Source organism: Salvelinus sp. IW2-2015, unplaced genomic scaffold (assembly GCF_002910315.2).
Source record: "Salvelinus sp. IW2-2015 unplaced genomic scaffold, ASM291031v2 Un_scaffold1366, whole genome shotgun sequence".
Classification (NCBI taxonomy): domain Eukaryota; kingdom Metazoa; phylum Chordata; class Actinopteri; order Salmoniformes; family Salmonidae; genus Salvelinus; species Salvelinus sp. IW2-2015.
In genome coordinates, this window is record NW_019942860.1 from 51,059 (window position 1) to 65,065 (window position 14,007).

General features: G+C 45.3%; 1 protein-coding gene, 2 long non-coding RNA genes and 1 pseudogene across 3 annotated transcripts in view; 2 read left to right on the forward strand and 2 right to left on the reverse strand.

The window, feature by feature from the left end:
- Positions 1 to 750, forward strand: part of LOC112070561 (zinc finger and BTB domain-containing protein 11-like) — a 35,661-nt pseudogene extending 34,911 nt beyond the window's left edge.
- Positions 751 to 755: 5 nt separating this feature from the next.
- LOC139024328 (uncharacterized) lies at positions 756 to 2,292 on the forward strand. The gene is made up of 2 exons (XR_011475616.1): positions 756 to 810; positions 1,838 to 2,292. It is a non-coding gene; the product is annotated as an uncharacterized lncRNA (long non-coding RNA).
- A 985-nt stretch (positions 2,293 to 3,277) lies between these two features.
- Positions 3,278 to 14,007, reverse strand: part of LOC112070562 (tumor protein 63-like) — a 24,766-nt gene continuing 14,036 nt past the window's right edge. Inside the window, 4 exon segments of the mRNA XM_070439030.1 lie at positions 3,278 to 7,616; positions 8,038 to 8,131; positions 8,655 to 8,799; positions 9,934 to 10,085. Coding sequence (XP_070295131.1) covers positions 7,320 to 7,616; positions 8,038 to 8,131; positions 8,655 to 8,799; positions 9,934 to 10,085 — 688 coding nt within the window. The 3' untranslated portion in view covers positions 3,278 to 7,319.
- Positions 13,841 to 14,007, reverse strand: part of LOC139024329 (uncharacterized) — a 4,187-nt gene continuing 4,020 nt past the window's right edge. The window contains exons 2-3 of the long non-coding RNA XR_011475619.1: positions 13,943 to 13,982; positions 13,841 to 13,903 (exon numbers count right to left, since the gene is read on the reverse strand). This is a non-coding gene — a long non-coding RNA (uncharacterized lncRNA). The remainder of the gene's footprint in view (positions 13,904 to 13,942; positions 13,983 to 14,007) is intronic.

Sequence of the window (14,007 nt, forward strand, 5' to 3'; positions counted from 1 at the left end):
AAAGAAGAGGAGGAGTTGCCTGATTTTCACTATTTGTCAAGCACACTTGGTGCTTATCACAATGTTGAGGCTACTGATTTAGTTTTCTTCATTTGACCGGGCGTCAATGGCAGGAAGGGGGGGGGGGGGGGGGTCCAACGAGGCTTTCTAATGTTAATAAATACACTCACCTACAGACAGGCGTTGATTGGCTGGCTGGAGGATAAGGAGTCTGTAGGACTACAACGTAGTGCTGTGTGTTTCCCGTTTTCTAAACATGGTTCCTCTCTTCTCAGGAGTCAAACCCTTCGAGTGCCTGACGTGCGGCGTAGCCTGGGGCCGACGCCCGCTCTCTGAAGAGACACGTTCGTACCCACACCGGCGAGCGACCCTACGTGTGCCCCGAGTGCCAGGAGGCCCACATCGATGCCCGCTCCCTACGGAACACATGACCAAGTACCACGGCGACCTCCTGCCGGGGAAGATCATGCTGGAGAAAGACACGCTACAGTTTCACAACCAGGGTACTCAGGTCGAACACGCCGTCCCATCCTGGGTCCGATCTCCCCCCCGAGCTCCGGCCCGTCCAGCCCCGCCGGCCGAGGAGATCGAGGACGGTTGCTGATCACGGAGGAGACTGTGGAGGCGGTAGAAGCGGTTCAGGCCGTTCAGGGGACGGGTCGCGACCTTGTCGACCGAGCATATCAGGTGGTGAACTATGTGCTTTCTAGCAGAGTGTACTGCCTGGGGGGTGAAGATGAGGAGCAGAGGTATACGACCATGGAGGTGGTACACATGGCAGAGGTGGAGTGATGTGACAGACAGGTGGATGTGACGTGACAGACCGGTGACGTGCACGTGACAGACAAGGCGGAGTGACGTGACAGACAGGGGGTGACTACAGACAGGCGGAGGGACGTGAAAAGACCAGGCCGGAGGACGTGACACACAGGCGGAGGGACGTGACAGACCGGGCGGAGGGAGTGACAGACCAGCGGTGGAAGTGACCGTACAGACCAGGCGGGCGGGTACGTGCAGACCAGGCGGATGGGAGTGACAGACAGGCGGAGGGACGTGACAGACCAGCGCGGAGGGACCGTGACAGACCAGGCGAGGGACGTGCAGACCAGGCGGAGGGACGTGCACAGCGAGACGCGACCAGGGCGGAGGGACGTGACAGACAGGCGGCGGGACGTGACAGACCAGGCGGAGGACGTGACAGACAGGCGGAAGACCGTGACAGACCAGGCGGAGGGACGTGACAGACCAGGCGGGGGACGTGACAGACAGGCGAGCACGTGACAGACCAGGCGGAGGACGTGACAGACCAGGCGGCGGGACGTGACAGACCAGGCGGAGGACGTGACAGACCAGGCGGAGGGACTGACAGACCAGCGGAGGCGTGACAGACCAGGCGGAGGAGCTGACAGACAGCAGGACGTGAGACCAGGCGGAGGGACGTGACAAGCCAGGGAGGGACGTGACAGACCAGGCGGAGGGACGTGACAGACCAGGCGGAGGACGTGACAGACCAGCGGAGGACGTGACAGACCAGGCGGAGGGAACGCTGAAGCAGGCGGAGGGAGTGACAGACCAGGCGGAGGACGTGACAGACCAGGCGGAGGGACTGTGACAGACCAGGCGGAGGGACGTGACAGACCAGGCAGACGTGACAGACCAGGCGACGACTGACAGACCAGGCGAGTGACGTGACAGACCAGGCGGAGGACGTGCAGACCCGGCGCGGAGTGACGTGACAGACCAGCGGAGTGACTGACAGACCAGGGGAGTGACGTGAAGACCAGCGGAGTGACGTGACAGACCACAGGCGGAGTGACGTGACAGACGCAGGCCGGAGTCGACGTGACAGACCAGGCGGAGTGACGTGACAGACCAGCGGAAGTGCCGTGACGACCAGCGGAGTGACGTGACAGACAGCGGAGTGACGTGACAGACCAGGCGGAGTGACGTGACAGACCACTAGTGGGCAGGAAGAGACTGACCGCATAGTCACTAGTATCCCTAATCCTGAACCAGGTGGAAAGCCGAAGTGACTCTAGTATCCCTAACCTATCAGAACCCAGGTGGACCGGTTGACTGACCGGTAGACTGAACACAGGCCCTATTACACTCTGTCCTGAGGTGGAGGGACAGGGAATCTGTCAGATACCTGGGGTGGTGTTCAGTAGGGACACACTGTAGCAAAGCATTCTGCAATGGAAAACAATGTGTTCTTATTAGACAAAATTCAGGTACTGCTCCCTTGTTTTCCCACAATTGAACAGGCCCCTCTGTCTACAGTGGGACAGAAGGTAACAAAGTTGACAATTTTTTTACTGAATATATATACATGTGAACGAACTGATATTGATTTAAAGCTCAATCCAATCTTGTGTGTAAATAGTGGCATTCATAAAAATATTCTGTATTATCTGGATCAATTTGCTGCATTCATGAATCTCAAGTGTTTTATTAAATTATAAAAAGAATCCAGACTTTACTTTCCTTCAGGACCATTTTATTTACCATGTGGTACAACTTTGTTCTAGCCTTGTTTAAAATAAGCCTGATCTGCAAGCTCACGTCGGTTTCACAAGGTTTCTTCCCCTCTTTTACTAGTTGAAGCTCACACTAGCACACTCCCCTGGCCACTCAACTTAGGCACCTCCCCTGGCCACTCAACTAGCACCACCCCTGGCCACTCAACGTCTACAACCACCCCTGGCACTCAACTAGCACCACCCCTGGCCACTATTACTCAACTAGCACCACCCTGGCCACTCAACTAGCACCACCCCTGGGCACTCAACTAGCACTCTCCCCTGGCCACTCAACTAGCACCTCCCCTGGCCACTCAACTAGCACCCTCCCCTGGCCACTCAACTAGCACCTCCCCTGGCCATCAATAGCACCTCCCTGGCCACTCAACTAGCACCTCCCCTGGCCACTCAACTAGCACCTCCCCTGGCCACTCACACTAGCACTCCCCCTGGCCACTCAACTAGCACCTCCCCTGGCCACACCTCCCCTGGCCACTCAACTAGCACCTCCCCTGGCCACACCTCCCCTGGCCACTCAACTAGCACCTCCCCTGGCCACAGGGGAAACATAATAAACCTATTGCTTATGTTAATCGTGTCTGTCTTTCTCTCAAAGACCACACAGTGTACACAGGTTGACTTAGTACTGCCAAGAATTGACTATTGTGCTTAATGTAAGGCCACCTGCACTTTTTAGTGTCACTAATGGAAATGGGGGGGAAACTGACCCTATGAAATATTACAAACTCCAACAGCAGTTGATAACTTGGGATATTTTATTTTGTTTATCAAAATAAGTACATTGCAACATATTTACAATTCATTTTACAAAAATTGTGGAACAGCAGATTACAGTACCTAGGTTCTGCTTTCAATGTACCAACATAATGACATACTAGGGGTCATTCATAACCACTGAATGAACATGCTATCACACTTTTTAATATTGAAATTATATAACTATGTTTATGGCAACACTACACAGACCGTTTGTGAGAACAGTGACGTATTCATTTAAATGAATACAAATAACCCAAACCCCTTTTGTACCATAATGGCTTTTAACCATGCACTATTCTAAGCCAAATCCTTTTTATTTATTTTTTTGTAAAAAATACATAACAGCAACTCGTTTTTAGAAAAGAACTCTATACAAATGTATATACAATAATCTCAATATTTTGGGCCATCAAGTTAATCCATAACAAAAAAAAACAGTTTACAAAATGTGGTTCCAAAAATCCAGCAATACAAATCTCAAGGATCGTTTTGTAATAGAGAAATATAGCCCAGTAAATGTTCAACAGACCCACAAAATACAAAAGACTGTACACCGCGTTAGATGGCAGAACAAGCAGGCAATTAAAATGTGTCCCAAATGGCACCCTATACAGTGTACTACTTTCGACCGTAGGGTGCTATTTTGGACAATATCAAGATCTGTAACGTTATTGATATCACCTCAAGGGCCATGAGCGTGTTGAGCTGTTAAATTCAGTTACGTAATGAGTAACGTAAATACTTCAGATAAAAGTTTGTGTGATGATGCATTCTCATTCACGTAGAAATACAGTAAGCAGTCATAAACACGATGGTTTAACCAACACTAGGGTAGCAAAATTACAGTAATTTCCCCAAGAGTTATAAACACGATTTAACTAAAACTATTCCAGTAACTTCCCCCAAGAGTTATAAACACAATGGTTTAACTAACAATAGGGTTGCAAAATCCCCAGGTTTCTGAAAATCCTGGAAGCAGAAGGGTTAACACAGGCGCACAATACAAGGCAATAACTTGTTCTGTGGTAAAAAAAAAATCAACCAATCCAACCAAACAAATTATATAATAACACTTTTCTCTGACACAAAGTAAAAAATATCTTGAAATGTATACAATCAAGACCGGCTTGTGACCAGCAGGTAAAAACAGTGTCGTGGACTAAAAACAGCAGGCAATCACGACAGTCCAGTCTAGAGCAACAGATCGGGATTCAACCCAAGGCGCAGTAAAGAGCAGAGCATTATACTCTTAATGGTCATTTAGGCTTGAGCCGAAGTGTAATGAGTATTTCAAATTTTTTGGCCCGTATTTAGCAGTATATGGTGAAGTACCAATATGACCACTAGAGGCCTCCACTCGCCTGTTATGTGAGGTTACTTCTTCTGGTGGGCTTTGCACTATGGCAGTTGAGAAGTTTGCCATTATCGGTCAACAGCACCGATAAATACATGTATCGGTGTATTTATCGGTGATAAATATATATATATATATCTTTATATTGAAGGTAAGCGGGTGGAGAAGCACCATATTCAATTCAGTAATGTTTTCGGAGGTCGTACATATGTCTTCACAAAACGTATGAAAAGTCCGCTAGCCTACAAGCTAATGTAGCTGGTAGCCCCATAGAAACACTAGCTTCCTTAGTAACGGTCCTTGATCAGCAACACTAGCTTCCTTAGTAACGGTCCTTGATCAGCAACGGTGAATGAATGAGACAACTGGCGATCTAGATAACGAAACCAAATTAAACAATGTAACCAGATTACTACTGGAGAACCTCCCTGCTACTATTAGCTATCGGGCGTCCCATATTGAGCATTCGCATTTGAGGAAAAATGCTTTGAAATCAATGAAAGCTGCTTCTCTATCCGTGTTGCGCTTGCTTTGCGTCAATTGTTGATCCACGCATTTATTAGATCATGTGAATTGAAATGCGAAAATAAAGTTACATTTGGTTGCATATGGCCTCGACTATATACACACACACACCACTGATTATTTTACTAAATCAAGAAGCTACTACTACTAGCTATATTGGCTAGCTAGGTTCACAATGTAAACTAAAGCAACGTGTGTATATAGAGGATTGTTTAGTACAACCACTAGCAACAATGCAACATTTAATTGGACCAAAGCTATTGTACTTACGCATAATCGGTTAATATGGTAGAGTAGGTGAAAATATAATAATTTCCCCCCTCGGCTCTATATACACTGTAGCTGGTATAATGTCACATTGGCATGGCAACAGCAAGCTTATCGCGGAGCTGAAGTGTTAAATTGATGAATGTACTCAGTGGCCAATTTGTTAGGTACAGCACCCCGTTCACGAAAATGGTTCGCTCCTACAGACAGTGAGTAACGTGGCTGTGGCTCGGTATATAAAAGCAGGCAGACGGGCATTGAGGCAGTCATGTACTGTTCGATTGAACGTTAGGTCGCTCGTTGTGACTGAGCATGGTATGATCTTTGGTGCCAGGCGCGCCACTTCCAGTATGTCAGAAATGTCCGGCCTCCTGGGTTTTTCGTGCATTACAGTATCTAGGGTTTAACGAGAATGGTGCAACAAAACATACAGTCAGCGGCAGACCTGTGGACGAAATGAGAGGTCGAAGGAGAACGACAAGAATCGTGCAAGCTAACAGACAATTAACGACACAGTACAACAGTGGTGTGCGGAACGGCATCTCGGAACGCACAACTCGTTGGTCCTTGTCACGGATGGATTTGGCGTGAACCCATCGCCCCAGTACAGGCTGGTGGTGTGAAGGTATGGGGAATGTGTTCCTGGCACACGTGTAGGTCTCTTGATACCAATTGAGCAACGTTTGAACACCACACCTTGTATAATCAATTTCCTGAAGAATTCAGGCTGTTCTGGAGGCAAAGGGGTTCTGACCCGGTACTAAATGGGTGTACCTAATAAACTGTCCAATGAGTATCTTGTTGTACTTTGGGATATTTGTGAATTTATAATCGTATATTATTATTTATGAAATGGTAGCAGTTGACAGATGTTTGCTAAGTGGGTCAACAGCAAGACAGAAGCACCTACATAAATACATTTTTCTATCTTTATTTTGAAGGTCTCATCTGTCTAACGCACTTTGGATTGAATCCTGGTCATACACCTTCTATGGCCCAACAACAAATCCCCCAAAAGGTTTCCTAAAGTCATGCTTTAACATTGGAATGGATTATAAAACGTATTAAAACAATATCAAAGCAAATCACAAAAGCATTTAAGAGCTTTGTCTCAAGAAATTTGATTTAAAAAAAAAAAATAAAAAAAAATATGAAATGTATCTTTTCTAAAAACACAATTTGTCTCATCCTCTAGCTGGCTTTTCAATAAAATAAGTGCATTTTTATTTGCTATTTAGGATATCGGACCAGGGTCCGGTTTTCCCGCTTCGCGATGTAACTTAGTCTAATGACGACGCACTTAGCTGGTCTGAGCCAGGTCGGTAAACAACTTCCAACAATGTTTTTTTGGTTCTGCTCCAAAACGAGGGTTCTAACAATGAACTTAGCCTTATTAAGATGCTTTTGAGGAAAACGGACCCAGAGAACTTTTGAAGCAGAGATTTCCTAGTTCTGTACCGTGATACGGGAGTGTGGTTGGTCAACAGGTGTATGACATCAGAAGGGCACAGAGAAAGGGCTTCAACAGGTGTATGACATCAGAAGGGCACAGAGAAAGGGCTTCAACAGGTGTATGACATCAGAAGGGCACAGAGAAAGGGCTTCAACAGGTGTATGACATCAGAAGGGCACAGAGAAAGGGCTTCAACAGGTGTATGACAGACAGAGGCGGGGCTTCAAGCCAAGGCCCATTGCCGACAAGCGTACTGCACTCGACTTTTAATGATAATGTGCGCTTGAGCCGGCATCCACAGCGTTTACTGTAAAAGGGATCTCTGAACGTCAGGGAAATGGCCTTTTTACAGACCCATTGGTGCAGTGCGCTTGTCAACAGTGCACCTTAGATTGAAATTCTATCCAGAGTGAGAGGTTTTCTATTCCCCCTCTTCTTTGATGCGTTGCTGCTTGTTGCGTCGGGAGTCCAGGTCGAAGGAGAAGTCGGACCAGTCGTCACGCGGAGGGAAGGAGATGGTCTGGCGCAGGGTGAAGCGCACGGCGTCGATGACCCGCTCGCCGCGGGCCTCGGAGGACCCTACGCTGACGGTGGAGGCGCCGCCGGAGGTACGCAGGATGTGGGGAGGAGGGGAGAACTCCATGCTCTGCCGGTGCTCCATGATGCCCTTCCAGATGACGTGCTGGAACTCCTGCGGGATCTTCAGCCGGGACAGGTCCTGTGGACGGGGATGACATCACACACTGGGGGTTAGTCTCTTTAGCCTTGTTTAGTCTTCTCTCTCAGGCTAGGCCCAGGGGCCCCAGCAGGCAGCCCAAAAAGACCATTGTCTTACGTCAGATAGCGCGATAAATCCGTCTGCAATGATAGTTCATGGCAACGCTGACGTGTTAGAATGACACCATCTCCCAGAAGACAATGCTCTCAGGCTAGGCTCAGCGCCAGGCAGCCCCCCCAAAAAATGAGTAGTTCTGATTGCATACAAAAAATAGACAAGATGACTGCAGATAAAACGTTCCTTTTTCATAAATGTTTTTTTTTCTTGCCTTACACGAAGGCTCAGGCCTCTTGAAGCCAGCTGACCCTTCTCTCTGAGTTTAACCACACAGGTGCGGTGTGTGCGACAGGCAAGGCCTCACCTCCAAGTTATAGTTCTCGATCTGGTAGATGTTGGTCAGGCCCTGTGCTGTGAAACAGTCCAGGCAGGCTGCGCAGCCCAGCCGCAGAAGAAAGCTGGGACACAGAGAAGGGAAACAGGTTAGTAGTGAAAATAGCACCGTAGCATTCTTGTAATAACTGTGTTAGACAAGAACGTTCAACAATTCAGAGAGCAGGTGCAGACACTCCATTTATTTAGAACTATGTTAGAGCGGTTTTGGTGACAAACTATCGCTAGGAGACGCTTTAGAGCCGCGTTGAAATTGTTCTGTCAATATTGCGTCTCGTCCTGACTTTATAGTGCCCACAACTGTCCAAGAGCATCAACAGATGGGTGGTTATCAGTGGTGGCTGGTGCCACTTTAAAATCGGAGGACGGGCTCATAGTAATGGAATGAATGGAACATTATCAAACAGAGATGGATACTATAAGCCATTACTGCCATTACTATGAGTCGTCNAAATCGGAGGACGGGCTCATAGTAATGGAATGAATGGAACATTATCAAACAGAGATGGATACTATAAGCCATTACTGCCATTACTATGAGTCGTCCTTCCTTCACCAGCCTCCACTGGTGGTTGTTTAGCTAGGTACCTGGAGATGCTGCTGTCCATAGGGTAGGGAGGCGGTGGGGTGCAGTGGGAGCTGGGCACCATGGGTAACTGGGGCTGCAGGATGTGTGCGGGGCTCAGGGCCGACATGTCAGCATTCATAGCCATGTGGCCCATCATCGGAGTCACTAGAGAAACCATAGAGATCATCGTTTTATCTCTATAAAAGGATATCGTTTTATCTCTATAAAAGGAAGCAATCTACTGTTAGCCAATGTGGCCAATCATCAGAGTCACTAGAGAATCACATAGACTAGTGTGAGTGACTCTTAAAGGGGGCAATTTTGACGTTTTTAAAATGTCAAATGTATCTCCAGCACCATGGTTACCATATTTATGTAGATTAGGGGCAGTGAGCATCATAGTGTCCCTCCAGAAGCTTCTGTGAGCAGTTCTCTTTAAAGCCACAATCTGTCATTTGTTTTTTTCAGCCCTAAGAGATGAGGCTGGACAAATGTAAGAACTCTTAACGTTCTCTGAGATTGTGTATTATTTACATAAGATAGACGCGGGCGGGGGCATCTCGACAACAATACATGAGGTGACGGGGAACATGCTCAGCCATGTCTTACTAAAACAGTGAACTGGAAACGCCAACAACAATATATGACCTGAGAACAGGACCTGCAGCCCTGGAGAGAGGCCCCAGAGTGGAGGAGCAGAGTCCCTCAGGGATTTTTAAATGTTTTATTTATTTTACCTTTATTTTAACTAGGCAAGTCAGTTAAGAACAAATTCTTATTTTTCAATGACGGCCTAGGAACAGTGGGTTTAACTGCCTTGTTCAGGGGCAGAACGACAGATTTTTACCTTGTCAGCTCGGGGGATTCGAACTTGCAACCTTTCGGTTACTAGTCCAACGCTCTTACCGCTAGGCTACGCTGCCGCCCCATTGACCCAGGGGAGGAAGCGTTCTGATAGGGGGCTGAGAGTTGTACAGTGGCAACCTACACACCCCTCCCCAGCGCCACTTGTGCCCAGACTGATACCGTTATCCTCCCTGACGCGTGTCACACGATCGGCCCAGAGGGGACGTGGTACTGGAGTTGGCGGGACAGGGGAGTTATGGACCCAGACACAAAGACTGGGAGAAAAACAAGCAGGGGTAGTGGAGGGAGGACAGGGGCCTAGACAGGACATGGGCCTAGACAGGACATGGGCCTAGACAGGACAGGGGCCTAGACAGGACAGGGGCCTAGACAGGACAAGCCAGACAGGGGGAGCAGAATCTCTCTATACAAAGGGGTAAGGCACACACTTACTGTCAGTCAGGCCTTGGACCATGGAGGAGGGGGTGAGGGTGTTGCGTTGCTGGGGGTTGATGAGCTGGCTGACGGAGGGGAGCTTGTTGACCTTGCCGTGGGGGGGAGGAGGGGAGCTGGAGCCATACTGGGGCTGGGGGGCCATGCCGCTCCTGGGGCAGGAGAGAGGAGGGTACAGGCCATTACTCTCATCGCCCCAGAGATCCCATCTTTAACGACAAAGGGTTAACCTGCCTGTTAGTTACACACAGTGGTAAACAACATGTAAGTTTTACTGTTCAGTATAGTTAACATTGATGAGGTTAGGTAATCATTTGACAGATTGTGTAGCTAATGTTATTCTCAAACATGAACCTCTTGCACGCCAATGGTGTTTTCAACATTATCGGAAATGATTAAATTGAAGCACGCCACAGAAACTCAAAGCATCTCTCTATGACTATAAAGTGTATGTGTCATCTAACAGTATGTGTATAGATTCAAATCAGATCAGCGTTAACCGTCCTATAGCAGACGTTTTGGTATTGGAGCTGTCAAATCGGTGAGCAGCTGCTCTTGCGATTGTCACGAAGCCACGGCCGCCCCACTCTCCTTAGAAGTTCAGAACATCAAGACCATATACTAATAATGAAGCTCAGATTAAACATCATCCTAATGTAGATTACATCTATCATCCTAATGGAGGAGTAGATTACATCTATCATCCTAATGAGGTAATTAATCATCATCCTAAGGAGGAGTAGATTACATCTATCATCTATCATTCCTAATAGAGAGTAGATTCACATCTATCATCTATCATCCTAATGGAGGAGTAGATTACATCTATCATCCTAATGGAGGAGTAGATTACATCTATTCATCCTAATGGAGGTAGATTACATCTTTCATCCTAATGAGGGTAGATTACATCTTCATCCTAATGGAGGTAGATTACATCTATCATCCTAATGGAGGAGTAGATTACATCTCCTATCATCCTAATGGAGGAGTAGATTACATCTATCATCCTAATGGAGGAGTAGATTACATCTATCATCCTAATGGAGGAGTAGATTACATCTATCATCCTAATGGAGGAGTAGATTACATCTATCATCCAATGGAGGAGTAGATACAATATCTATCATCCTAATGGAGGGTAGATTACATCTATCATCCTAATGGAGGGTAGATTACATCTATCATCCTAATGAGGAGTAGATTACATCTATCATCTATCATCTAATGGAGGAGTAGATTACATCTATCATCCTAATGGAGGAGTAGATTACATCTATCATCCTAATGGAGGAGTATTCACATTATCATCCTAATGGAGGAGTAGATTACATCTATCATCCTAATGAGAGTAGATTACATCTATCATCCTAATGGAGGAGTAGATTACAATTCTATCATCCTAATGGAGGTGTAGATTACATCTTCATCTTAATGGAGGAGTAGATTACATCTATCATCCTAATGGAGGAGTAGATTACATCTATCATCCTAATGGAGGAGTAGATTACATCTATCATCCTAATGGAGAGTAGATTACATCTTCAATCCTAATGGAGTAGATTACATCATCATCTATCATCCTAATGGAGGAGTAGATTATTAAATCTATCATCCTAATGGAGGAGTAGATTACATCTATCATCTATCATCCTAATGGAGAGTAGATTAAATTATTCATCTATATCATAATGGAGGAGTAGATTACATCTATCATCTATCATCCTAATGGAGGAGTAGATTACATCTATCATCCTAATGGAGAGTAGATACATCTATCATCTATCATCCTAATGGAGGAGTAGATTACATCTATCATCTATCATCCTAATGGAGTAGATTACATCTATCATCCTAATGGAGGAGTAGATTACATCTATCATCCTAATGGAGTAAGTTACATCTATCATCTATCATCCTAATGGAGGAGTAGATTACATCTTATCATCCTAATGGAGGAGTAGATTACATCTATCATCCTATGGAGGTAGATTACATCTATCATCTAATGGAGGAGTAGATTACATCTATCATCCTAATGGAGAGTAGATTACATCTATCATCTATCATCCTAATGGAGGAGTAGATTACATTATCATCCTAATGGAGGAGTAGATTACATCTATCATCCTAATGGAGTGTAGATTACAATCATCCTAATGGAGGGTAGATACTCTATCATCCTAAGGAGAGTAGATTACATCTATCATCCTAATGGAGGAGTAGATACATTATCATCCTAATGGATAGATTACATCTATCATCCTAATGGAGGAGTAGATTACATCTATCATCTAATGAGGAGAGATTACATCATCACCTAATGAGTGTAGATTACATCTATCATCTATCATCCTAATGAGGAGTAGATAATCTATCATCTATCATTCCTAATGAGGAGTAATACATCTTACCTAATGAGGAGTAGATTACATCTATCATCCAATGGAGTGTAGTTACATATACATCCTAATGGAGTGTAGATTACACTATCATCCTAATGGAGGAGTAGTATTACATCTATCATCCTAATGGAGGTGTAGATTACATTATCATCCTAAGAGTTAATACATCTACATCCTAATGAGGTGTAGATTACATCTATCATCCTAATGGAGAGTAGATTACATCTATCATCTATCATCTAATGGAGGAGTAGATTACATTCTATCATCCTAATGGAGGAGTAGATCATTATCATCCTAATGGAGGAGTAGATTACATCTATCATCCTAATGGAGAGTAGATTACATCTATCATCCTAATGAGAGTAGAAATACATCTATCATCCTAATGGAGGAGTAGATTACATCTATCATCCTAAGAGTTTTAGATAACATCTATCATCCTAATGGAGGGGTAGATTACATCTATCATCCTAATGGAGGTGACATCTCACATTCCTGTGTTCCAATTTATAAACATGGCTGCATGGGATTTCTGTTACTGCAATTCCGTGCAGCCAATGGCAATGTCCGCTTTAGGTATAACGCCAGGAGCCGCTTGTGGATTCGACAGCTCTAACGCAGTTCCACCTCTGACACCGTCAGAATGTCGGATAAAGCTGATCTGATTGAATAGAGCCCTTAGTGGAATCATGGGCTTGAGCTGATGGGGTTCCTTGTTTTGCAAATGTAGAGATGTAAGAGAAAAAAATGACAAGGGAAATCAAAGCAGAAAATACATTTATTGAGTTCTGATAGACCCAACAGCAACAGCCCATGTATCAAAAACAATCTGTTTCAAACAGTCAATAGAAAGTTCTCCATAGAATCTGCTCTCTGTACATAAAGGCATGTGTTTGTCATGTATCTGTCAATCCTAAATATCTTTCAGAAAATTTAAAGAAAAAAAACAAACAAACAAACTGTCCGGCAGTGACTTTATACAACATACAACATGGCCAGCATGATATTCATAATAAATCTCTCCCATAACATTACTAATGTCCATCCCAAATGGAACTCTCCCCATAACATTACTAATGTCCATCCCACATGGAACTTCTCCCATACAATTACTAATGTCCATCCCACATGAAACTCTCCCCATAACATTACTAATGTCCATCCCACATGGACCTCTCCCCATAACATTACTAATGTCCATCCCAATGGAACCTCTCCATAACATTACTAATGTCCATCCCAATGGAACCTCTCCCCATAACATTACTAATGTCCATCCCAAATGGAATCTCTCCCCCTAACATTACTAATGTCCATCCCACATGGAATCTCTCCCATAACATTACTAATGTCCATCCCAATGGAACTCTCCCCATAACATTACTAATGTCCATCCACATGGAACTCTCCCCATAACATTACTAATGTCCATCCCACATGGAACCTCTCCCCCATAACATTACTAATGTCCATCCACATGGACCTTCCCCATAACATTACTAATGTCCATCCCAAATGGAATCTCTCCCCATAACATTACTAATGTCCATCCCACATGGAACCTTCCCCATAACATTACTAATGTCCATCCCACATGGAACCTCTCCCCATAACATTACTAATGTCCATCCCAAATGGAACCTCTCCCCATAACATTACTAATGTC